Below are 25,528 nucleotides of genomic sequence, written 5' to 3'. Positions count from 1 at the left end.
CATGGTGCCCTGGCCCTCAGGAGTTTCAGAGGAGCCAAACGAGGGCCAGCAGGTCAGGCCGAGATAAAACTGAAAGAATGCGAGGTCATGTGGGTGTGGAAGACGAGCTGAGCCGGGGATGCTCCCCAAACCCCGAACCTCAATGGGATGAAACAGCTCTACAACAAACCATCTATCTGAGTCTGACCACCTTAAAAATCCCACACAAGCAGAAATATCTTCCCATCCTGTGTCAAGATCCATTTATTTTGAGTTGTCTGGTGCTCGCCTCAAAAAGAGCATTTTTAGAAGCGAAATAAGAGCTTTTGTGGAGCACTACTTTCAGTGGTTTTGTCCAGTAACTGCACGGTTAAACTTGAGTTGTGTTTCAGACTAGACTGAATATCTTCAAATCAATGCAGTTTGAGTGGTTGAGAGATTTCTGGTATTTCGTGTAAACATTCATCTTGTTTCAAGAAATTGGCAGATTTATTTGCTCGTTTGGGGATTTTTTTTTAACTAAAATGTGCTGAATTACACCTCAGTTTTGACGTGGAATTTTGTTGCTGTGGACATATAGACTATTAGGGAGTCGGGAGGAGAACAGCAAAGGCGTAGAATGATGAGCTTGCGGTTTAAACTGGATCTAACACTGCTGTTGAGAAATGTAAAAAAAGAAAGCAAGCATTTCATCTCTTCAAACATATTTTCTTTTTTTGTAGGTGTTTTACACGAGACTGTCGGAGGTGGACGGAGGTCCGTCCACACGTTCTGGACGGTCTCGGGGGGTTTTATTGAGTTTGTGTCCACCTCTAAAGAGGGGCAAGTCACTGAACACCCCTCTGCCCTCACCCACAACACAATGGGCCGGCCATTATGCGGGAGAGGAGCTGGGAGAGTTGGGGGAAGGCTGTGACATCTGGGCCACAACCTTTGACCTGGAATCTGGGCGAGCTAAATCCTGCAGGGGGAGGAAGAGGAGGTGCTGGGGGTGGGGGTGGGGGTTCTTCTCCCCGAAGGGGGAGGGTCAAGCGGAGGAAGTGAGTGGAAAAACAGGGAAACGACAACGAGTCAAAATAAAATGCCGCTTAATAGGTGAGGACATAAGACACCGTTACAAACGCTCGGTACCAAACCTCCGTTCCCCCTGCGGACCGAACAGCGCCGGCTCCGTCAACCTGAGCCCATAACTAGTTCGCTGAATCCTGGTGATTCGAAAATACCCATAAACGCCAACTTTATAAAATACACATGATTTTGGGGAATGCAGACCATCACTTGTGCTTGCATGGCTAGTCACAACAAACTACTCAACATGAACGGAGTATTTGGCCCGTTCAAGAACACAACGTTTTTATCGAAAACCAGAAAACGCAGCCTTAAATAAGTTGCTATATATTAGTCTGCAGTGATCCTTCGATGCATGTCATCTTTTTGACTACACAAGGTACACAGTACTACTATAAAGACACAAGGATAACTCCAGTCATTTGTTCCCCGGGTTGCTGGAATCTGGTTTCGGCGTTGCATCTAAAACAGGAGGCGCTTCCCAGAGGAATGCCTCTCAAGGCTTTGCCGCTGTAATTCAGGCCAGGTTGCGTTACAGGAAGTTTTTCCGAGCTGTTTGTGGTCACCTGACTTTATCCTGTTGGCCCCTGAGCCTTTGTTCTTCTTGTGAAAGACCCCCCCCCCTCGACCCCTCCCCCCAAGCCACGGCAAACAGGGTCTCAGTAGGGGCCATAATGGTCAACTCCCACACTGAGCTGACCCATTCAACACAATCTATCAACAACACCCCCGCCCTAGTATACACAGACCCCACTTACTCACACCCACCCACACACCCACACACAGACAAACACGCATAAAGGCACATGACATGCACACACCTACAGACACATATACATACATTAAAATACATAGAAAAATACACACACACACACACACACACACACACCCATGCATAACAACACATTTAGACATGTGCAGATACAAAGACACATGTACACATAAACACACACAGACACATACAGACATACACCATACACCATAGACATGTAAAAACACAATGGGGGCGTCCGGGTAGCGTGGCAGGATGTTGCCTATCGACACGGGGATCACTGGTTCGAATCCCCGTGTTACCTCCGGCTTGGTCGGGCGTCCCTACAGACACAATTGGCCGTGTCTGCGGGTGGGAACCCAGTTGTGGGTATGTGTCCTGGTCGCTGCACTAGTGCCTCCTCTGGTCGGTCGGGGCGCCTGTTCGGGGGGGGGGGGCGACTGGGGGGAATAGCGTGATCCTCCCAAACGCTACGTCCCCCTGGCGAAACTCCTCACTGTCAGGTGAAAAGAAGCGGCTGGCGACTCCACATGTATGGGAGGAGGCATGTGGTAGTCTGCAGCCCTCCCCGGACCGGCAGAGGGGGTGGAGCAAGGACCGGGACGGTAACTCGGACGGGTACAATTGGGGAGAAAGGGGGGGGATCAAAATAATTAAATAAATAAAGACACAACAACACACAGTCAGGTAAACACAACATGAGACAGGACGTTTTCACGTGACAGCCAGGGCACAAATCTAGTTGTGCCGTGAAGTATGGTTGCAGCCGGCGTGTCCTCTGAACAAACTGTGACCGAGGAGATAAATCTACACAGTGTGGTGCCAACAGGTATGAAAGGTATTTTATGGCCGACCGGGCCGCCGTATTCTTCGGCTGGGAAGAAAACACTTGCTCGGGGAAAGGTCGCAGTATTTCAACACCGTGTCATTTATACACACGGCAGGAGCCTCCTCGGCATTCCTTCCTTTCAAGCGATGCTCTCCATCAAGCGGGACGGTCATAAGTGATAATTCAGCAGGCCGGCTCAGTGCCTGCTGCTCTACACCTGCACACGGACCTCATCCGGAAGCATGTCGACTCGTCACGGCCGTTAGCTCGTGTCCATTTCTGAAGTGAAAACTCAAAAAGAGCAATACAAAAGGGAATCTTACTCACAGCCGAAATCGCTTAACATGAATAGTGTACCGTCGCTTGTGATGGTGTCGAAAGAACAGTTTGGATGACAGCAACGCCAGTAAAGCACCTTTTTTGGTAAGGGAGCTATAAATTGTGAGTACATGTCAACACCACAAAGTGTGCTCGGTCTGAAAGAACAACCTTGCTTTAAATAGCGGAGAGGACTCGGCGGAGAGGTCAGTGCAGCGCTATTACTTCCAAGTTTATTGGGCTTTAAAGGGTCAAATGATTCCTTAATAAATGCCGTTAAGCTCTCGATTTACTTGCTATCAAACCTAATGAGGGTTTTTAAAGGGGAGAGTTGACGCACTCATGCAACCTGAGTCAAACCGATAGGTGATGATACAACTCTGTCTTCTGAAAACAAAAAAAAAACAAAACAAGGAACAGTAAAAAGCTTACGGGCTGATTTGTCAGATTCCCCGTGTGACCTCATAAACAGCGGGGCTTTTCTCTACGGCAGGATGTCTCCACATGGGGGGTCGGATGATGCGCCATTCACGGCCGTCCTTGCAGGGACCACTGAAGCCAATTCTTGAGGAAAGGTGATGGAATTGCAAAACAGTCAATCCACAAGACCTCCTCATTGTGTGGGCCTATGGGTCACTTTGTGTTGGGGGGGGGGGCGGGGGTGACGGGGTCCTTTGACTCCCGGCTAATAAACTATCTTTGTGGCCCTCAAAGCCAAACACAATGAGAGGCTTTGATGTCGGGGCTCCTCCAGCACCATTGCTCAGAGCGGTCATAAAACACATTATAAATCTCCCTCCTCCTCCTCGGTAACGCCTGTCCTCCCTCCAAAACGTGAAAACAAGAGCTCTCAGATGCTCCTTTACCCCGTATGACTTACTTCTGTCGTTGTTCTAATCTCTCGTTTCACCGACTGGCTCTATTTCTGGCCTTTACGTATTTCTGCACAGTGCCGCTATTCCCGAACCCTCCGGGGGAACCTTTAACAGACGTGTGCTGACGGCTGCAGACGGGACGTCTCAGACGTAGCGTGGAATACAGAATAAACCTGAACAAATGTTTGTCACAAACGGGCTTCTGTACGCAGAACCTGCCAAACAGAAGTACAAAAAGCTCAGCTATAAGGAGATATAGCAGAAATATAAAGTCGACCGGTCTATCACTGTTTTAAATGTGCATCGTGTGGCGCTGTCACCATACTGACTTCCATCCACCATGGCTGAGGTGATATCCATCTCCCATTATTTCTGTATGTTCTCGGTATTGGGAAATACCAGCGGCAACAGCTCGAGTGGAAACAAGCATCGTTCATATGAAAAGTGTGAAAATTCTCTCAACCCACCGAGTAAAAAATATGTTTGTCGAAATTAGGGTAGCGTTTAAAGTGTCCCGTACCCCTCCTCCTTTTCTTGCTAATCTGGTTCTAGTAATGTCCTCTCTGATTTACAAGTCAGCTGCCGACCACCTGGCCGACCTCCTCCGGCCTCTGGCCACAGATGGTCAGTTGTCCGGAACACTGGTCTGGGACGGCTTTCCCTTCTCCTACACCCAGCACAGCAAAATGAATCTGACCTATAGGCCACCAGAGCCACTATAGGCCCAATACCATTTAACAGCTGTCGGGGTGGTGGGGGTGGAGGGGTTGCTGAACTCCTGCAGGCTGGACTGAAAACATGGCCAATTAATCACTGATCAGCTCGGCCGTCAACAGATTTTGCGGCTGGCGGTCAAAGTTTTGTTCAGCTCAAAGTGTTACGGGGCCAAAGACCCAGCTGGACTGGCGGAGGGGGTGACACAGATCATTCTGAAGAAGTACTTTGTACCACAATTACATGCTGATTCATCCAAACATGGCTTAATCTGATAAATCGGGAACAGAGGATCAATCGTCACAATCACTTAAATCAAGCTGTGGGATTTCTCTGTCTGGCCTCTGTGATAAAACCAATTACAGAGTCCACTCTTTTTACTCTTGGTTTTCCCTGACTTCTCCGTGACTTCTCCATAACTGATTTCCATGACCAAAAGAAAATATTTTTTTGAGTTGCCACTGAAAAGGTGTGTTTTACCACTATGTATGAAGTTAAAGTCGTGCTATATGGCAAATGCTGCATATGAGCCATTCTATTATGAGCAGCTTTTGCTCGTCCATTTGAAGACGCTGATTGTTAGAACTGTACTTGTCCAATACACTGTCAACAATATACACTGTCAACAAGCTAGCTAGCTAACTGATGTTAAAGCTAGCCAGCTGCAATAGTTCAACCTGCTTTTACTTTTATTTTTACTTGGTCAATCAATCTTTTTTTGGGGGGGGGGCAGTGACTGGGGGCCGTCCCAGTCACTGCTCCACCCCTTCTGCCGATCCGGGGAGGGCTGCAAACTACCACATGCCTCCTCCAATACATGTGGAGTCACCAGCCGCTTCTCTTCACCTGACAGTGAGGAGTTTCACCAGGGGGCGTAGCGTGTGGTGATCATGCTATTCCCCCCAGTTCCCCCTCCCCCCAACAGGCGCCCCGACTGACCAGAGGAGGTGCTAGTGCCGCGACCAGGACACATCCCCACATTCGGCTTCCCACCTGCAGACACAGCCAATTGTGTCTGTAGGGACGCCCGACCAAGCCGGAGGCAACACGGGGATTCGAACCAGTGATCCCCGTGTTGGTAGGCAACGGAATAGACCACCATGCCACCCGGACGCCCCTGGTCAATCAATCTTTAACAGACTTGATGTTGCTTTTGTCAGATTCCTGTGATTTTTCCCAAATGATATCTCTACATAACTTTTCCAGGGCCGGAAAAATTTTCACATTTTCCAACTTTTCTGGGTTTTCCATGACTGTAAGAACCTGGAATTATTAGGGCGAACCTCCGTATGAGAACAGACAAGCTGAATGCAGAAAGTGTGTGAATTCATTACAGCGGGCTGTCCTGTGGTCGACACACCGTCATTGTTTGGTCATGAATGGATCAATGAGTGACCAAACTGTGGCCCTCGACCCAGACCGTCCCTGGCCGAGGGGCCCTGACCCTGCTTTTGCTGTCAGGACCCCTCAGGTTTGGAATGACCTGCCTGAGGAGACAAGACTTGCAGAATCAATGACTTCTTTTAAATAATTTCTTGGTAACACTTTAGTATGGGGAACATATTCTAAGTAACAAAACTTAATTACTAGTGAATTAGTAATGATCAAGATGTCACTTTAGTATGGGGAACATAAAAAACTTAATTACTAGTGAATTAGTAATGATCAAGATGTCACTTTAGTATGGGGAACATATGCTAAGTAACAAAAACTTAATTTAGAGTAATGTAACACTATGAACACTTGTAGTTTTGTGTGTTGTTATGTTAGAACAGACCATATTCATTAAGTGTTGGTAAGGGAGAATAACTCTTCTTGTGGTACTACCACCTTATAAAGGCCATACTAAGCAAAGCATACTGAGATGGTACTACTAATAAGCAATACTTCTGAGGTTATAGAGGGAAAACTCATAGTTAATGGCTTACTGGCTGTATAATAAGGCCATGCAGAATACGGCATTAATAAGTGCTTAATAAAGACCAATGAAGAGCCAATATGTTGCTAATTTGCATGCTAATACGCACCTAATTAATGGTGTATATGTTCCCCATACTAAAGTGTTACCAATTTCTTAAAACCTATTTCTATAGACTTGCTTTAATGTGATGTTGTGTTTTCATTATTTCTATTCTTTTATATTTGTATTTACATTTTTTATTGTTTTTTTTTTTAAATTTTTTACTGCCTTGTTATCTCTTACCATCTTTATCTCGACACCCTTCTGTTTTCTCTCGACTGTGTTTTTGTGTCTTTTGTTTTCTTGTTTTAACTTTACCTTACCTTTGTCTTGCCTTTGTTTGGCCTTACTCTTTGGCTCTCTGTTGTTTTATTGCTTTCTGAGTATTCTGCTTTTCCTGTGTCTGTCAAAGCACTTTGTCAACTCTGTTTTTAAAGGTGCTATATAAATAAAGTTTATTATCATTATTATTGTGAATCCTCGTATGACGTCACGTCTTGTTGTCCATCTGCATACATGAATGAAGGACTCATACATCTAGGTGAGAAAAAGCACAAAAAAAAAAAAAGAAAAGAAAAGAAAAAAGAAAACAACTCACCGAGGCCTCCGATGGTGTGTCTGCTGTCAGAGGCGTGCAGCTGAATGGGGGCGTTCTCCGGCTGGCTCTCCTCGTGGTAGAAAAGTCTGAAGCCTTGGACGCTGGCCGAGTTAGCTGGAGCTAGCTGCCAGCGGATGGAGATGGTGGTGCAGTTTAAGGGCTCCAGCTGCAGCTCGGGAGCTAAAGGAACTGGTTGGAAAAAATAAAAAGATTCATAATTAGAGTTTGTCTATTTCAACAGGCCAAGTGACATAGCTGAATATTCTCTCGGCCGAAGCCGATCAAATCTACTACACACACCCCATTACTTACGTTACTGAAAGAGCAAACATTGTCGTCGTTTCCATTCATTTTACAGCTTATAAAATTAAGAGCTGCTTAATGAAAACTGACGACTCAAGGAGCCCGGTTCAGAGATGGTGTTCTGCTATCTTTACCATGTGACAGTTAAAGCTTGATTCAAATACAGTCAAAGAGTGATGGCGCGTGACAACACCGGCCAATTAAGCCGTGTCAAATATTTTTTTTAATTAGTGATAATACAGGAATGGCAGACGGCGGAAGAGTCTAATCGCTGGACAGGAGATTCCTGTCTGTGTTGAAAATGGAGAGCGAGAGAGATAACGAGAGATCGAGATAGAGAGAGAGAAAGACGGGATAGGCAGGAAAGACTTATCTCCCGCTCCCCACGCCCAGCCTCTAAATGGCCCTATTCTCCTTCACAGCCAGGGGCTGGGGTCCCTCTCTTTATGACCCATGACTGAAGCCATTCCAATGTTACTGACAGTGCAGGGCAAAGGTCAGTGGGTAACAAACGCAATGCCTTAACAAGATTATTGGAGCAGGCTCTTCTCATGCGGCCTCCCTCCTCCTCATCGTCCAGAGAAGAAGAGGAATGCTTCAGAGCTCATCCAGCCTGGTAGCTCAACGTCATCTACATGCACAGGTCAATACACAACGCAGGGATTCGAATCCGGATGGGTTTGGAGGATGCGTAGGTCGATAGTCACAGGATCACATCTTTAATATGAAATATAATACTGTTCGCATTATAGCTATGTCATCTTCATGGCCCACCAATCTGAACGTTTGTTGTTATAACAAACAGAATTTAATCTGTCGCTGCACTAGCGCCTCCTCTGGTCGATCAGGGGAGGGGGAACTGGGGGGAACTAGCGTGATCCTCCCACGCACTACGTCCCACAGGTGAAACTCCTCACTGTCAGGTGAAAAAAAGCAGCTGGCGACTCCACATGTATGGGAGGAGGCATGTGGTAGTCTGCGGCCCTCCCCGGATCAGCAGAGGGGGTGGAGCAGAGACCGGGACAACTCGGAAGAGTGGGAGGAAATTGGCCGCATACAACTGAGGAGAAAAAGGAGGGAGGGCCCCCCCCCGATTCATGTGCTCAACTTAATCGAGCGTTTTAGCATCAAGACATTATGTGATGTTTAACGTCCGCGTTCCACGTTGAAGAACTCTAACAAAGCCGCAGTGATAATCTTGCAACATGTTAACCTCATCATGTCGTGATCCACAATAATACGACATGAAGCATAATGAGAACACTCTGGGGATTCACTTCCTTTCCTCTCTGTAGACTACAGCTGTCATGTCTGGTGCTGCGCCAGTCTGCTCGGAGGCTCCCTGCGCTTAGAGAGACAAATCTGATTTGGATCATCCCGAAATCGAACTGAGCCGAGACGCCGACTACAAGACTCACTGAGTCGGTTCACTGGCTCGACGAAACTGATGAAGCGACGCGAGCCAGACTTGTTCATTGAACTGAACGCCAACATATATATATATATAAATAATGATTGACTGTGTTGCATTGCTGTTGCATTGCTGTTGCTGTTGTGTTGCTGTTAAGCCCACAGAGGCAAATTTGTAATTTGTGATATTGGGCTTTACAAATAAAACTGATTTGATTTGATTTGATTGACTGACTGACTGATTGAAACGCAGCAGCACACTGACAATAATCCAAAAACACCGCAGAATAAGTTCCATCCAGAAACCCTGATCGTATCATGGTGATAGGCTGTGTGATCTGGAGGGGGGGTTAAATATCAGATTTACATTTCCCACCTTTTGCGCTGGATGCTTTGGGCGTTCGGTGCGAGGTCCAAACGGACTGCTCCCCCCAGCCCACGCTGGTGGCTGCCACGATGCGCAGCAGGTAGATGGTGTCTGGCTGCAGGTTCTCCAGCAGGTGTTGGGTTTTCTCTCCGGGCAGCTCCATCTGTGTGACGGCGGGCTCGGCACTGGTGCGGTACGACAGGCGGTAGGCGGACACTCGGCCGCGGCTCAGCTTGTTGGAGAGGGGCTGCCATGACACCTGGATGTCCGTGGGGCTGCGGCTGGTGAGGCTGAGCTCCGGGGCGCGGAGGGGGACTGGGGACAGCCAACACAAACCAGTTAAGAAACCACTGGCCAAAGACACTGGGAATGTGCAAAACATCAACATGAGCTTGGAAAATATCACTACGTGAGACGTTTTAGGTAAAAGCTGCTTGTAATCATCAATTTATACAAAATTGTATATCATGATTTGACAATTTCCAAATTTCACCCCAACACAAAATGACGATATTGAATTATTGCCCAGTCCTAAACCAGGGCGTACCAGGGAAGTCACACATTCAATCCCCTGCAGCTACTCCTGCTGTGAATCTTGCTGTCCTAACTGGAGGACTTTCACATGTTTACTGACAGTCAGAATCAATACAGTCCATGTCTCTCTGTGCCGGTGTAAACAGGAAGTCAACCCAACGCAGACAAGCTGTAAAACACTCATTTCATTCGGGGCTGGCCAACAGCTCAATATCATTGTTGACTGTTTTTCCAATGGTGTTGTATCAGGAGGAAATTTGGATATGGTCGTGATCATGATACACAATTTTGTCGATAATGTGAATGTAAAGTTTCCTACAACATGAGATGTGAGATATTTGAGGAGTATTATTTGAAAACTAGTTTTGGTTTGACAGTATACTTTATGGTGACCAAAGTGTGATCACGAGGCGCCGATGGATTCTAAACGAGGGGTTTTTGCATATGCACATATTGTGATTTATACTGATCTCATCCCTGGAGAAACACCTGAACCTTGATGTTCCCCCCCACATCACACACCAGAATAAAAGATATCTGCCTCTACAGTTCCATCTTACTCTCCTCATGGTGTGCTATTTAACTTGTGTTATGAAAAAAGAAGCCGGAGAAAACAAAACTCTCGATCAAACCACACAGCACACCCAGGTTAACACATAAACACTCTGAGCTTCATTTGAGAAAAAAACAAAACAATAAAACAGAAGTACAGTGTCTAATAACTCATCCAAAGACAATCCATTGAACCTTCCCTCACCTCATAAAAGGTGACTCACTCACACACACACACACACACACACACACACACACACTACAGCTTATATGTGGAATATACACACACTAATATGCATACACATAGTTTTTTTTGGTGGGGGGGGGGTTTCCTCCTATTTCTCCCCCAGTTGTGCCGGTCCAAGTACCCCACTCTCCCGGTCTCTGCTCCACCCCCTCTGCCGGTCCGGGGAGGGCTGCAGACTACAACACGCCTCCTCCCATACATGTGGAGTCACCAGCCGCTTCTTTTCACCTGACAGTGAGGAGTTTCACCAGGGGGACGTAGCGCGTGGGAGGATCACGCTATTCCCCCCAGTCCCCCCCCCTCAAACAGGCGTCCCGACCAACCAGAGGAGGCGCTAGTTCAGCAACCAGGACACATACCCACATCCGGCTCCCCACCCACAGACACGGCCAATTGCACCTGTAGGGACGCCCGACCAAGCCGGAGGTAACACGGGGATTCGAACCAGAGATCCCTGTCAGAGATCACCGTGTCGGTAGGCAACGGAATAGACCACCACGCCACCCAGATGCCCCACCGGCTCAGTAACTCAGCGAGGCTCGAGTCTTTCAGCATCAGTAGAAGGACAGCGTCTTCCTGACTCGTCCAAGTCAAACTCTCCTCACAACCTCGTGTTGAGTTTTTGTTCCATTGCAGTATGCATGACTGAGTTGGTGTCTGTTTTATCCTCGGGTGTCCCGTCCATGTTAACACGGCTTACCGTGGGGTGCCCGGGTAACACTGCGGTCTATTCCACTGCCCACCAACACAGGGCTCGCCGGTTCGAATCCCCATGATACCTCCGGCTTGGTCGGGCGTCCCTACAGACACAACTGGCCGAGTCTGCAGGTGGGAAGCCGGATGTGGGTATGTGTCTTGGTCGTTGCACTAGCGCCTCCTCTGGTCAGTTGGGAGGGGGAACGGGGGGGTAATAGCGTGATCCTCCCACGCGCTACGTCCCCCTGGTGAAACTCCTCACTGTCAGGTGAAAAGAAGCGGCTGGCGACTCCACATGTATGGGAGGAGGCGTGTGGTAGTCTGCAGCCCTCCCCGGATAGGCAGAGGGGGTGGAGCAGCGACTGGGAGGGCTCGGAAGAGTGGGGTAATTGGCCGGGTATAATTGGGAAGAAAAAAAAGGGGGAGGGGCAATCTAAAAAAAACCAAAACATGGCTTACCATCTTCCAGTGTTTGCTGGAAGACGTGGTCCGACATCCGGCTGGCTCCCATGGGCATGTACGCCACGATGTAGAAGGTGTAGTTACGAGCCGGCTCCAAGTCGTCGATGATGTAGCGGGTGGTGTCGTTGCCGATGACGACCTGATATTCCTCGTTGTTCAGGCCTGCATGTGAAAATAACAACATGGTGAAACACGAGTTGAAATACTCACGACACATTCTCATGTCATCCCTGACGGGACGCAGTATGTCTGGATCCAAACACGAGTCACATCAAATACACTACACAACACACTACAACACACACACACACACACATTCTGCTGTGCTATTGTCTTGGTCTGTTGGCTTCCAGGACCTGCCAAGGTAGAAAATCCATAAGTCAAAGTCAACTCAATCAGACATTTTGACAGTGAAATCTCCAGGGCCCAACTGTTTTCTCCCACGGCTGACTGAACGATACGGTTTTAACGAGTCCGGATGAGGAAATCACACACAGCACTTGTGTACTCGCAACCTTGGCCTACAGAATTTCCCCAACCGATTCCTGACCCGGTAAACAAGATCCTTGAGGTTAAAAAAAAAAAGAAAAAAAAAGATGTCCACAGTGCGAACGGCTCAATAAAGCCCGCTGAAAGGGCGAACAAAGCCCGGCTTCCTGTCAGGCTCGCACTCCCCGTACGCCTTCGTACGACGCACACACGCTCAGATTAACACACTCCATCACACGGGCTAATTAGTTCCGCTCTTCGTTAGCAGCCTTCTTTTACTTCGCTCTCTCTGACTTTTGTCGCCGGCCCTTCTCCTCCGAGGCCAAACCCGGAGAGAATGACTAAGTCACCAAGTCTTAATCAAAGCCCTCGACAGATGCCACTTATTCCGGAGGCAAACAGAGAGAGTTTGTTCAACTATTGGGGGTGTTTTTTTCCAGTCCCTTATCCCCGCATAATCCAGCAGGTGCTCCTTTGGCTGGTGGATTTCTGCACGTTTCACACTCACAATGGACTTCTATGGTGCTACAGTGAACAAGCGCCTGAATGCAGGCTGAAATGCTCTGTTAACTGTCGCACTGTTCAGATGTGACTCCTATTGTCAACCGCAAAACGTTCCCAGGGAAGGTGGGGAGGGCTTAAAGGCCGCCGGCCCTCTTCCTCATCGTCAATAGTTGTGCGTCCTGCATTTTCTCAAGAAAAGAAGAATCCCGAAACTGCCTGCATGGAGCTGAGGTGTACAGAGGACCGTCCCTGTGTGCCAGGAGAGAAAGCCCTTATTATTCTTATTTTTGGTTGAGCGATCACTTTTTTTGCCCTCTGACCTCCGCCCGCCGAAATACTATTGACAACAGATGGTCAATTTCCCCACATTCCACTTTCAGGGCAAGTAGGAAGTGGGACATTTGAAAGGTTTTAAACTGCTGCTTCCCCAGGCTACGACGTCCATTAACACGAATGGCTAAATATATCAACTGTTTCCTGTCACTGGACGTTAATGGGGGAGAAGAAGCGTAATTGAGACAGTAGCGGGCATCTTCGTGTGTCCCCCCCCCCCCCCCTGCTGTGTCCCTCACCTTCAGATTTCATGTAGTGGACAGAATAAGCGATAACTTTATCCGCGTTGTACAGCGGTCGCTCCCAGGCCAGCAGGATGGCGGAGCTGGACACCGTGTCGGCCCGCACGTTCCTGGGCGCGCTGGGCCGGTCCTCGGACATGACCACGATGAGCCGGGCCATGGACAGAACCGAGCCCTGGTCGTTCTCCGCCTGGCACTGATAGATGGCGTCGTCCTCGGGGATGATCTGGTTGATGACCAGTTTGCTGTGGGGGTCCAAAAACACACAAAGACGGTAAGCCGACACGCAGACGGCTCCTTTACGAGCACGAGGGGGGTTTAGCTTCGGCGTCGCCGTCGACAAGCCCGGAGAGTCGAACCACGAGAGGGAAGCCAATTAGAAAGCCATTACCCAGGAGTAAATTATTCAGCTTCCTGTCTACTGTGGGAACAAGCTGATGAATTTTTCACGTTATTATTCCATGTTGTTATTATGTCATCCATCCATCCACTATCCAAACCGCTTCTCCTGCTCTCAGGGTCGCAGGGATGCTGGAGCCTATCCCAGCAGTCATTGGGCGGCAGGCGGGGAGAAGCCCTGGACAGGCCGCCTGGCCATCACAGGGCCGACACACACACACACACACACACACACACATTCACACCTAGGGGCAATTGAGTACGGCCGATTCACCTGACCTACATGTCTTTGGACTGTGGGAGGAAACCGGAGCACCCGGAGGAAACCCACACAGACACGGGGAGAACATGCAAACTCCACACAGAGGACGACCCGGGACGACCCCCCAACGTTGGACCACCCCGGGGCTCGAACCCAGGACCTTCATCATGTTATGTTTTTATTGCTGATATAAAACCACCGTTTTACATCGGCAAATGCAGACTGTGGGTACAGATTAAATGACTAGTGGAACCAGTAAAGGTCTGTTTTAATTACCCCCCCTTATTTACTATACGCTCGGGAGTAAAGGATTTATGATGATGATGATGGTGGTGATGAGGATGCTCTCACTGAAATTAAAGCCAACAAAGTGGACCTGTACGTTGATACCTGTTGTACATCTTGATGCGTCCGTTGGATTGGACTCTCTCGCCGTTCTTCAGCCAGGTGATCTGCGGCGGGGGAACTCCTTCAGCCTGACAGACGAAGCGGGCGGTACCGGCCCGCGGGCGCGTCAGGCTCTCCGGCCACTCCACCAGCGACGGCGGCGCTGGGGAACGAGAGGCGTCCAACACAATTATGAATACAGCGTAATGACACTTTTCCGTAGAAGTCAGCTCTTAAGAGGACAGAGTCAAAGTGTTACCGACTGGCATCACAGGGCGCTACGTAGTTATTATATCATAGTAGTACTACATTAGGTAGTAGGAGTAGTGCATTTGCTAAGAAATAATTACATCATAGTAGTACTACATGAATGGTAGTAGTAGTAGTGCATTTGCTATATAGTCATTATACCATAGTAATACTATATCAAGTAGTAATAGTAGTAAATTTACTACATAGTAATATGACATGTAGTAGTAGTGCATGTGCTACATAGTAATCATATCCTAGTAGTACTATATGAATTCATGGAAGTAGCACATTTGTTATTATATCATAGTAGTATTATATGATTACGTGGCAGTACATTTGCTACATTAATATAATCCATACCGTAATCACCTCATAGTAGCTCTAAATGAAGTAGAAGTAGCATAGTATATTTGCTACATAGAAATCATATCATAGGAATACTAAATGAAGTAGTAGTAGTAGTTACATTTCCAGCATCATAGTCACATCGTAAGACTATTATTTGAAGTAGCTGTAGTACATTTGTTACATAGTAATCATATAGTAGTAGTACTGTATGACGTAATAGTAGTGGTACATTTACTACGATGTAAAAAGTAGTCAAAAGTACATGTCATGTTGAGTACATTTTGTGTAAGTGTGTCTTAGATGAATAGGAAAATCAAAGTATATATATACATAGTATAAAGTAGACTTTCCTCGACACAACTCAGTATAACAGTCATATTTTGTCATAACAGCTATTACGTTAATAATAGAAACTGATAATAATGGTGTCTCAGTAAGTGAGGGCACGATACTAAAAGCTGACTTCAACAGCAGCATTAAGTATTAGCTGCAGCATGCCACCGGGCAGCCTCTTTACCCAGCACGGTGACGTTGGCGGAGGCCACGGTGTAGTTGCGCGTGCCGGGCGTGGTGGCTCGACACATGTACACTCCGCCGTGTTGGGGCTTGATGTCCGTGATGATGAGGTTGCCGTTCCCCAGCACCTTGCTGTTGTAGACATCGATGGATTTGCTGTCGGCTCGGCTCCAGGAGATGAGGGGCCGCGGCTTCCCGGTGGCCATGCACTCCAGGATGACGCTCTGGTGCAGCGACACGGTGGCGTTCTGCGGCCCGGCAATAATGCGCGGCCTCTGGGGGAGCTGCGGGCCGGGCGCTGTAGCGGGAGATGGGGCAAGGACAAATATGGATCATGTAACAGGACGAGACCAATCATTTTATATGTAAATCACTCTGTCGTCCTACGACAAAGACAATTCTTTCTACAGCTTGGGGCATAATGACTTATTCATTAAAAGGTCCCATGAAAAGGCATGTAGAGCACCGCCAGCATCCACGATTTGACATACATCTGAATGAACCTGAACGGCCGGGTGGGATTTAGTTTGATTTGATTGATTTGACTAATAGACGATAATGACCGGGCATGTGTAGAAGGATGTGCACATCGATATGCTGTTGGCTAGTTTCAGTTTGGTGACAGAAGATCACCCGTTTCCCTGTCAATCTCACTCCCATTCATTTATTCATGGGACATTTTTGGTGGTGTACCTGCAGGATGAGGAAACTAAAACATGCTTGTATTTGTCAGGAAGAGGAAAACATATTCTTTTAAACACAAAATTGAATTGAACCAGTTTTAGGTGAATTTTCTAAAACCTAGTGTTAATTGCGTCCTGGCTACGACGTTAAACTGCAACCGTTGGGTCGTCGGTGACTAAACCGGCATCTCCGCTTCAACCCTTAGGTTGTTGTGAGGAGGGCGTGTGGACACCCAGCAGGACTAGAAACAAAACCCGTCAAAGGGCGGATGAGTTCCTCTGTGAACCAACGGCCGTCCATACCTGGAGAGGAGAAAGGGACCACCAGGTACTCCCCCTACTGACACACAATGATGACCCAACCTGCTGAGGCCTCAGCTGTGCTCCTACGACCTCAAAAAAGGTTATGGGACTGATGATGATGATGAGTGTTAAATAGCTGGTAAGTTAAGTATGAGAATGAAAAGACATGTTTCATTTCATGGGACCTTAAGAAACATCAGTTCTAATGAGGAAATGTAAAATAAGGCCTCATCGTCCATATTACGGAACGCTCATTATGTCCCCACATATTTTAAAATGTCAGCGACTGGGAAGTCTGACACAGGCGCTTGGCATACAATTCTTAAAGCGTCTCTTCTGTTATTATCGTGACGTCTCTCCAGCGAGACTCTTTAAACACGGCTCTCATTACCTGGTGTGACGGTAAGGGTCGCCTCTGTGCTCCTGCGGCGGTTGCCGATGTTGGCGGCCATGCAGCGATAATTCCCCGAGTCCGTCCGCTGCACGCCGTGGATCTGCAGGACACCGCTGGGCAGCACCGTGATTCTGGACGACACCGCGACAGGAAAGACATCATCACAAGTTCTCGCGATGACGGACGAGAGCGACTACAAACCCAACATCTGACAGCTGAATCAGGTTATCATTAATACTGAATAACACTAAGACGTGACTTAGACAAAGACTTGACATATTTTTTCATCTGTGGTAGTCAGTATGTATGGATACTTGATACAGGACATATCTTTGTGCACTTGCACACATACATTTCTATTTGCACTGTACAACATATTCATAAGGTGTATATATAGTATATATAGTATTTACACATACATTTACTGTCCTGCCATTGTACTCATATTTACACATACTGTTCAACATATTGTTGGTCTGCATCTTTCATGAGCTATTCTAGTGTTGTGTATGCAGCCATACTGCATGATCTGTCTTAGTGTTTAGTCCAGGGTTTCTCAACCCAGTCCTCAAGGACCCCCTATCCTGCAGATTTTCATTGTAACCCTGCATAGGTAGCCCTGCTTGTACCTACTCGACCAATCATCTCGCAGCACTTAATTATGCAAGGTGTGCAACGTCTGACAAACTTCATTGCTGATTGGTTGAATAACTACGAACAGGTACCTATTCAGGGTTGCAAAGAAAATCTGCAGGATAGGGGGTCCTTGAGGACTGGGTTGAGAAACACTGGTTTAGTCAATACTGCAGCTTGTGTCAAGGCAGATTCCATGTACACATGTCCTCATTTCTGATCCTGATATGTCAACAGCTGTGTGAACGCACACCGCTGTCACACAGCATACAGAACGAAGCATTCAAAAGTATAAAACTCATATAACAAGTATATAAAGCGACAAAAGAAGAGCTTAACTTGAACCCTCAGCGGGTTTGGAGCGCCTACCTGTCCGTGACGAGGGGCAACATGACCCGGTTGAACTCCCAGGTGATTATGGGAGGAGGGGTTGCGATGATTTTGCAGGAGAACCTGGCGACCGAACCCTCGGTCACCACGATGGACCTCGGCTGGACGACAAAGGAGGAGATGCCTGATGGGCAAACACAACCTGTCAGTCACGTCCTTTTCCTACGTGTGCCAAGAACAATCACCATTGCTTTGTATCACTATTGTGAACTGGGAATGTCTAAAAGGTATTTCTGGGTTTTTTTTTAATAACTTTCATATATTGATATTTTTCTACGGCACGTTGTGAGACAATTAAAATCTACATACTGTAGCCCGATAAACTGAGTGTGACTGTCAACATTTATCAACATTTATCATTTACTTTACATTTCCTAACTAAGAATTTCCTGTTTACTTTACATTTACTTAGGTCATAGTGCTACACTTCGGTTTATCGAGACTTCAGGATGAAAGGCATTTTATTAAACTACCAAATGCATAATTACAATCGATATATCAAACCCACAGATGATTTCCTTTAGAGACGCACCGATAGCAACACTAATATCAGATATCGGGTCGACACCCGGCTAAGATGGAGTATCGGTATTGGAGATTTTACTCGGGACTTAAATCTGATACCAAAAGCCATGAGTAACATGGCATAAATACAATGAAAATAACTCGATTTACTGCATTTTGGGCACATGGAAGCCTGTATTTCTTTATTGGTGGGGGAAAAAAACCCAGATTCTCTCTCACTTATCTCATCCATCCATCATCTGAACTGCTTATCCTGCAGCCTATCCCAGCAGTTACTGGGTGGCAGGCGGGGAGACAACCTGGACAGGCCACCAGGCCATCACACACACACACACACACACACACACACACACACACACACACACACACACACACACACCTAGGGACAATGGGACAATTTAGTACAGAGGTGACCTACATGTCTTTGGACTGTGGGAGGAAACCCACACAGACACGGGGAGAACATGCAGACTCCCCACAGAGGACGACCCCCAAGGTTGGACTACCCCGGGACTCGAACCCGCAACCTTCTTGCTGGGAGGCGACCGCGCTAACCACTGCGCCACCGTGCCCAAACTAACGATCCTACACTGTTGAGTTGGTAGAAGTAATGGCCTAGATCAGCATCGCCCGATTACAATTCCTAAGTTCTATCCTGCAGAAACCCACCATAAAGGAAGTATGTTTGCCCGCTGTGTAGCTTCAGGTTTAAAGACATCCTCTCAAACTTGTTCCTGTCCACCGATGTCCGTTTGGTTAATATTCATCACCGACTATGGCAACAGTCAAGTCAGTTGTATTTGCATAGCCCATTATCACCAATTAACATGTGCCTCGGGGGTTTTACAGCAACACAACACCCTGGCCTTACACCCTCCCATCTGATGAGGAACAGCTCCCTAAAAAAAAAACTTTAACGGGGAGAGAAACTAGGATGATACAATAATCATTTACTTCCCTTTTAATTCGCGAGAGCCGTTGCTTCCGGAAGCTTTGTAGTTCCAAACCCAGGCTGCCGTCGCAACGCTTCCCGCGAAACGAACTCACGCTGCGCACGTGACCCTCGACAGCCACTGACGTGTTTTACCTCGGCCAGCAGTGATTGGTTCAGCAGAGAGAATAAGGCGGAACTTCCTCTGTCGTGGACCAACCAGAAAGCATGAGGAATCGGAGGGTGGGCTCCAATTATCGGGTCGTCGCGTTGCTCAGCCTCACTGGGAAAGTCTACTCGAGGGTGCTGGAAAGGAGGCGCCGACCCATTGTTGAACCTCGGATCCAGGAGGAACAATGCGGACCAACTCTTTACCCTCGCGGAAGTGCTGAGGGAGGCATGGGCGTTTGACCAGCCAGTCTACACGTGTTTTGTGGACTTGGAGAAGGCTTGCGACCGTGTAACCCGGGGCAGTCTGTGGGGGGTACTGCGGGAGTATGGGGTACCGGGGCAGTTGCGACAAGCCATCCGCTGCTTGTATAGCCAAAGTGAGAGCTGTGTCCGCATTGGTGTCGGACTCCACCAAGGTTGTCCCTTGTCTCCGATTCTGTTTGTGATATTCATGGACAGGATCTCAAGGCGCAGCCAAGGTGAGGAGTGTGTCCATTTTGGGAACCTCAGAATTGCATCTCTGCTCTTCGCAGGTGATGTGGTTTTGTTGGCTTCATCAGAACACGACCTCCAGCACGGGCTGGGGCGGTTTGTAGCTGAGGGTGAAATGGCCGGGATGAGAGTCAGCACCTCCAAGTCTGAGACCATGGTTCTCTACCGGAAAATGGTGGATTGCTCCCTCCGGGTTGGGGATGACTTGTTGCCTCAAGTGAAGGAGTTCAAGTATCTCGGGGTCTTGTTCACGAGTGGGGGTGGGGTGGAGGTTAACAGAGATTGACAGGTGGATTGGTGCAGCATCAGCAGTGATGCGGACGTTGTACCGGACCGTTGTGGTGAAGAGGGAGCTGAGCCGGAAGACAAAGCTCTCAATTTACCAGTTAGTCTTTGTTCCAACCCTCACCTATGGTCATGAGCTTTGGGTAGTGACCAAAAGGGTGACATCACGGATACAAGTGGCTCAAATGACTTTCCTCCGTAGGGTGTCTGGGCTCAGCCTTAGAGATAGGGTGAGGAGCTCGGACATCTGGAGGGAGATCGGAGTAGAGCCGCTGCTCCTTTGCATCGAAAGGAGCCAGTTGAGGTGGTTTGGGCATCTGATTAGGATGCCTCCTGGGCGTCTTCCTTTGGAGGTTTTCCAGGAACATCCAACTGGGAAGAGACCCCGGGGTAGACCCAGAACTCACTGGAGGGACTACATGTCTCTGGCCTGGGAATGCCTTGGAATCTCCTAGGAGAAGCTGGAGGGCGTTGCTGGGGAGAGAGATGTCTGGAGTGCCCGACTTAGCTTGCTGCCACCGCGACCTGACCCCGGAGAAGCGGCTGATGATGAGATGAGATGAGATGAGATGAGTCAACTAGTGAAAGATGGTAATCTTTCAGACAGTGGAAATCTTTGAGATTGCCACTATGACTGAAACATGATCTCAAGAAACACCAAACTCAGAACAGCGGCCAAGATTCCTTTTGAGAAGCAACAAATTCCTTACTGTAAACTTTGACAACTTTGTTCATTTGTCAACAAATCAATTTACCTTCTGTCACCTTCTTCTCGGTGCCACATTGGAGTTATGCATTTGCTTAAAGATATTAAGATACGAAGAAAGCGCACTGATGTGTAAAAGCCCACATCATACAAAACAAAGTGCCTTCACTATTGTACCTGCTCAAACCAAACCAAGGTTACAGGATTTATTCCTCAGTCATTGTAATGGAGCCAAACAGTGGTTTTTCTGTTGATGGGCCTTAGCTGTGGAACGAGATGCTGTGTTTCTGAATATGACCCGACAGACAGAAAACCTGCAACCACCAGGTTCTCCATAAATCAGATGCTTTTGATTGCTCAGACGTCTGATTTTCCAGAGCTGGGCGGACCGCGGGGGATGAGAACCTCTCTGGGACAGATTCAAAGTCTAAATGAAACCAACAAATATAACAGAGTATATATAAAACAACGTACCTGGTCTTTGATAAAATAATACTCTAAAAACCAAACAAAGAACATTGACACTAAAATACATTTCACTGGAACAGCAACAGTGGGGGCGTCCGGGTAGCGTAGCGGTCTATTCCATTGCCTACCAACATGGGGAGCGCCGGTTCGAATCCCCGTGTTACCTCCGGTTTGGTCGGGCGTCCCTACAGACACAATTGGCCGTGTCTGCGGGCGGGAGGCTGGATGTGGGTGTGTGTCCTGGTCGCTGCACTAGCGCCTCCTCTGGTCAGTTGGGGCGCCTGTTCAGGAGGGAGGGGGAACTGGGGGGGGGGGGAATAGCGTGATCCTCCCACGTGCTACGTCCCCCTGGTGAAACTCCTCACTGTCAGGTGAAAAGAAGCGGCTGGCGACTCCACATGTATGGGAGGAGGCATGTGGTAGTCTGCAGCCCTCCCTGGATCGGCAGAGGGGGTGGATGGCTCGGAAGATTGAGGTAATTGGCCAAATACAATTGGGGAGAACCCCCCCCCCCCAAAAAAAACAGCAACAGTTCAGTCTATTAAAACAATGGTGACAGGATAGAGGCACTAACAGTTTCTGAACATTATAAATGAAACCCATGACCTGGGAGACAGAAATGAAGGGAGACACTAAACATTTACCTGAACACTCCTCTCTCACTAATGAGTCATGTGACCTCCAAATGAATAACATTGGCTCTGATTCATATTACAATTAATCTCATTAATATGAAATTGACTTCTAAAAACAACAGGCTGGATAACATGAGCTCAGCTAATACTTTTTGTGGTTTGGGTTTCAGAAAATGTCCGTGTCATAGCGGTTCCCCGCAGCGGTAAAACTCCTGAAAGTCACTAAGGTCGTTCATCCGCCGCCTTCCTCCCCCGGCTCTACCCTAGACACCACAGAGGCTTCAGGTCAATAACGGTGTTAAGATAAATCAATTGTATTCATTCTCTTCATACCAGCCTCCGTTAAAGACACTAGTCACCTTTTGTGAAATGTGAAGAAAACAATAAAAAAAACTTAATTAAAAACACTATGAGTAGAAAATAACCTACAATTATGATAATGGTACACAAGTTGCCCTGATCCCATACAGGACCCAGGACAGCATATTTTTGCTTGGATGAAGTAACAACAGTGAAAAAGAAAAAAAAAATCAGATATACAAACTCTTATTTAACCAGAAAGTGAAATGAAAATAACTACAGGAAGTGAAAAAGATGTTAACTGATGCAAACTTCCTGGGGAGGACGTGGTTCCCCTTAAGGGTTCATGTGGAGGGGACGTAGTCACCGGTTGTTTTTAGCTTGAAACTATCAGCTCTGAAGTAACAGGTAAACACAACAGCTCAACCTTTGACCTCCGTGCACATATCCAACAGACCCTTAACACCCGGCATTGAAGTACCAGGAAAGACTGCCAACAACTTAAAGATATTAAAATATCTTTATGGTCCAAAACCGGTCCAGGAACATATACAGGGACCAGTGACCTGACGGATGAAGTATATTGACCCGTAATGCAAACAACAATCGCATCCATCTTTCCTCACCTTCAGGATGGGAGATGTGGAAATCACAGCGAAGCTAATGAGAAAAGACCAAACAGAGAGTGAACATGAGGTTAGCCCTGAGAGGAAAGCTCAAACCCCGTCCGTCCAACAGAAACTGCTGACGTACGACTCCAAACCCCTTCGCCGTCTATATATTGAACTGGCTGTCAAGGCGTTTGGACCTGCCGGTGAAAGGAAAGTGTCTGAGGAAGACTATCTCAAATTCCTGTCTCCCTGTCAAATGTCACACAGAGTCCATGTTGGGGTTTCGCCAACAACTTTCCTCTGTTTTCCACACAAAGCTCAACTAAAAAGAGAAAGAGAAAGAAAAAAAACCGCAACCACCCCGGGTGAGGCTCTGCTTTCGAGAAAGGTCCACAGGAAGTCCCTCGGCTGCCATGAAAGCACAGCGGCGTCTATCAACTCCATGATGGATGACTGAATGTAAATTGTGCTGTCGGGTGTTGTGGTCCTTGGACAGCGGGAGGCACCACGTTCATCCAGACCTGAATGTGAACCAAACTAGCGCGGATCTCTTCCCTTATTCTAACCTGATATGGACGCTAGTTAACACGGAAGATCATTGTTATCCTGACAGTAATTCATCCTTTACATGCTCCCCCCCTTGGTAACATCATACGTCATCGTGGTCTCCACTTCCACTGCTGCGCCGATGGCACCCGGCTCTACATCACCACTAAATCCATCACCACGACAACTTACTCCGGCTGGACCAACTGCCTCACTGACATCAAATCGTGGGTGCAAGACAACTTCCTCAAACTAAATTGCAATAAATCTGACATGATCATCATCCCAAATCCCTCCACTCTGTCTCCTTCCCCACACATCCCCAACCTCTGAATCACCCCCCCCACCCCCACCCCCACCATCTACAAGCCGGGATGCGCTATGTAAGAGGGTCTAGAGGATTTAGAAAAGAAAGAAAAATAGGTAAGTCACTTAATAGAAGACTGGGGGGGGGGGGGTTTGGCTGGAGATTCTTAAAGTATTCCCCGGAAAAGTCCCCACACCTTTTGGAACTTGTCCTTGGAGTTACAGACCGAGTGGTGGATCTTTTCGAGGTTTAAACGGGCCATAATATCGCTCAGCCACTGAGCGTGGGTGGGCGAGGCAGCACCCTTCCACCCCAGCAATATTGCACGCCTGGCCAATAGAGAAGCGGAGGACAATATGTGGCGTTTGGACGGGGTCAGGTGTACGTCATCCTTGCCAGTGGTGCCAAACAGGGCGACCAGAGGGTTAGGTCCTAGTTTGAAACTGAGGGTTAGGGATAAGGTTTGGAGGACATCGTCCCAGAATTTTTAAGTCTAGGACACGCCCAGAACATGTGGATAAGGGAAGCCTCACCCCCTTACATTTGTCACAGATGGGACTCACAACATCTGGGTACAGATGGGATAGTTTGACTTTGGACACATGGGCTCTGTGCACCACCACTGTAACAGACAATGGTGGTGCACAGAGGGGGAATCGTTTTTGACAGCAACCTCTTCTTTGAACAGCATGTCCCTCAAATCCCCAGAAGTGCCTTTTCCACCTAAAAGACATAGCTCTTCTCCACCCATCACTCTCCTTCTCTGCTGCTGAAACCTTGGTCCGTGCCTTCATCACATCCAGAATTGACTACTGCAACAGCATTCTCTACGGCTCATCGTCCAAAGTCCTAAACAAACTCCAGCACATCCAGAACTCTGCTGCTCGCCTGCTCACCCACTACCGCTCCCGTGACCCCATCACCCCTGTCCCCCAGAACCTCCACTGGCTCCCTGTCCCACAACGGATCCAATTCAAAGTCCTTCTCCTCACTCACAAAGCCCTGCATAAAAAGGCCCCCTCCTACCTAAAAAAAAGTATTATTAAAATCAGAGTGAATTTACACTATAGACAGACAGACAGATAACTAGATAGATAGATAGATAGATAGATAGATAGATAGATAGATAGATAGATAGACAGACAGACAGACAGACAGACAGACAGACAGACAGACAGACAGACAGACAGACAGACAGACAGACAGATAGATAGATAGATAGATAGATAGATAGATAGATAGACAGACAGACAGACAGACAGACAGACAGACAGACAGACAGACAGACAGACAGACAGACAGACAGACAGATAGATAGATAGATAGATAGATAGATAGATAGATAGATAGATAGATAGATAGATAGATAGATAGACAGAAAGGCAGACAAAGATAGACAGACAGACATAGATAGATAGATAGATAGATAGATAGATAGATAGATAGATAGATAGATAGATAGATAGATAGATAGATAGATAGATAGATAGATAGATAGATAGATAGATAGATAGATAGATGTTACATATTACAGTTTCTGCGTACGTATGCACAAAACACCATGTAAGAATCCAGTGAGGTTCATCCCACTGGACTGTTTGGTAATGTAAAGTATAATATCCAACCAAAACTCCTTTTCAAATAATACTCCCTCAAATATTTCACACTTCATTTTATGAGATATCTAAACGATTAAATTCTCATTATCATGAAACCATTTAGTAGAGTTAAA

General features: G+C 47.4%; 1 protein-coding gene across 1 annotated transcript in view; it reads right to left on the bottom strand.

Annotated features, from left to right (window-relative positions):
- LOC130111565 (protogenin A-like) overlaps positions 1 to 25,528 on the bottom strand; it is a 60,319-nt gene that overhangs the window by 11,687 nt on the left and 23,104 nt on the right. The window contains exons 3-10 of the mRNA XM_056278795.1: positions 17,799 to 17,943; positions 16,794 to 16,927; positions 15,418 to 15,714; positions 14,304 to 14,463; positions 13,250 to 13,497; positions 11,682 to 11,846; positions 9,203 to 9,508; positions 7,114 to 7,302 (exon numbers count right to left, since the gene is read on the bottom strand). Of these exons, the coding sequence (XP_056134770.1) occupies positions 7,114 to 7,302; positions 9,203 to 9,508; positions 11,682 to 11,846; positions 13,250 to 13,497; positions 14,304 to 14,463; positions 15,418 to 15,714; positions 16,794 to 16,927; positions 17,799 to 17,943 (1,644 nt within the window). The remainder of the gene's footprint in view (positions 1 to 7,113; positions 7,303 to 9,202; positions 9,509 to 11,681; positions 11,847 to 13,249; positions 13,498 to 14,303; positions 14,464 to 15,417; positions 15,715 to 16,793; positions 16,928 to 17,798; positions 17,944 to 25,528) is intronic.

The sequence above is a fragment of the Lampris incognitus genome, chromosome 4, assembly GCF_029633865.1.
Source record: "Lampris incognitus isolate fLamInc1 chromosome 4, fLamInc1.hap2, whole genome shotgun sequence".
Taxonomy (NCBI): Eukaryota; Metazoa; Chordata; class Actinopteri; order Lampriformes; family Lampridae; genus Lampris; species Lampris incognitus.
Note: the sequence above shows the minus strand (reverse complement) of the source record. Positions and strands in the feature narration are given on the sequence as shown.